General features: G+C 40.9%; 1 protein-coding gene across 1 annotated transcript in view; it reads right to left on the bottom strand.

The window, feature by feature from the left end:
* The window catches only part of il17ra (interleukin 17 receptor A), a 12,789-nt gene that overhangs the window by 4,212 nt on the left and 6,908 nt on the right, over window positions 1–1,669 (bottom strand). Inside the window, exons 4-6 of the mRNA XM_015399845.1 lie at window positions 915–1,070; window positions 742–789; window positions 472–668 (exon numbers count right to left, since the gene is read on the bottom strand). Of these exons, the coding sequence (XP_015255331.1) occupies window positions 472–668; window positions 742–789; window positions 915–1,070 (401 nt within the window). The remainder of the gene's footprint in view (window positions 1–471; window positions 669–741; window positions 790–914; window positions 1,071–1,669) is intronic.

The raw sequence follows: 1,669 nt of genomic DNA, 5'->3' as shown, positions 1-1,669 counted from the left end.
AGTCAATGAGTCGATGCAATCAGCTGGTTTTCCTTAGATAGAAAACTTTGAATCAATCTGACTGGATGATCTGGTTAAATTTTCTGTTACCATCAGTTATAAAACTAAGAAAATTAAATCTAAGGAAGTTATTATCCAGAATTCTAGAAAATGTTCCTTTAATTTGCATTACGTTTACTTTTGTACTTTAGTTTTTTTTTTTTTTTAAATGTTAGTTTTACGCTCCAGTAAAAAGCTGAATTTAATACTTTAACTTCTACAAAACTGTTTTTAAACTGTAGGATTTATACTGAAGTAATAAACAGACTTCTGTCCTTTTAAGTTAAGCCTAAATAAACCAATTGATCAATTGCATTTCAAAGATATTTGATAATAAGAAATTAATCTTCTTCATTCAGCAGCTGCAGCCAGTTTACAGCAGGTTCTCCAAAGAGTTGATGAACATGATCATTCCCACTCATTCATGTAGACGGTTGGAAGCGGCTCCCTTATAAAATCGGTGATAGGCGTGAGGTTGGGTCTCACCGTTTTCACACTGAGGTTCTCTGTGATGGAGCCACATTTCATGATAACCAGGTACTCCTTAGACAGGACGTGAGGGCTGAAGCGGACCGCCAGGGAGCCGTGGGCGGTCCCATCAAAGCTGATGTTAGGCTCCCACAGGCTGCCTGCAGGGATAGGATGGATTATTAGAAGCTTTAACTCTTTAAACTTCACTGAAGAGGCAGACGTTTAACTCACCTCCCTCAATGCAAAACTGGGTCATCTTCATTTTGCTCTGTCCGCAGTCTTAAAGAACAGACCACAAGTCATCCATTTATTCAAACAGTTTGGCAGGAAATGACCAAAAAAAAGGAAGGAATTCTGTGCCTGAGGCAGTGTGGATCTCCCCACTTCCTCCTGGACCGACTCACCTGGGACCCAGATGTCTCTGCTGACGTCGATGCTGCTGTGGCCCTGCTCTGGTTTGGGGATGTTGTAAACGGACACGGCGTACTGCTCACCAGGATTCAGCACCAGCGCAGCGGACGAGAACGACCACTGGAACCAATTGGAAACACGACGGGACAAGTTTTAGAGACTGAACCAGAAAACCCCCCCGAAGCTGCAGCTTTGATCACCTTCACTACGTCGGTTCAAATCAACCCTGAGATCATTGGAAAAATCCATTCCCTGGAAATCCCTTCATTATACTGGATTTACTTTCTAAAAGTGTCACTCAGGTGTTTTCTTCTTCATCAGGGATTATCTGGAATAGTTTCTCCTAACAGGCCAGACTCCCTTTATTCAACATTTTACTGTTTTCTTCAGTTGTCTGCAGCGTGTTTGTGTTAACTGGAAACCTTCACAGCTTTTAGTTAGAGAGAGAAAATCAGAACAACATGGAGCTGTTTATGATCATCTTTGTTCTCATCTTTGCAAAGATCAATAAAGTCAATAACCATCCATCCTTTATTTAACTGGTGCAGAGTTGAACACTTCTTTCCTTTATCACCATTTCATTGGTTTCATATAAACTCCAGAGATAAAGACGATGCACGAACATTTAACAATGTTTGCAGAGGTGGAAATGAAACTATCAACCAAACCAACTTAATTTCTTAGACTGTGTCTGGCTGTTAGCTACCTGCTAAACATCTGTTAGCTGCAAGCTAAACAGCTGTTAGCC

The sequence above is a fragment of the Cyprinodon variegatus genome, unplaced genomic scaffold (assembly GCF_000732505.1).
Source record: "Cyprinodon variegatus isolate N-32 unplaced genomic scaffold, C_variegatus-1.0 Scaffold1052, whole genome shotgun sequence".
Classification (NCBI taxonomy): Eukaryota; Metazoa; Chordata; class Actinopteri; order Cyprinodontiformes; family Cyprinodontidae; genus Cyprinodon; species Cyprinodon variegatus.
Note: the sequence above shows the minus strand (reverse complement) of the source record. Positions and strands in the feature narration are given on the sequence as shown.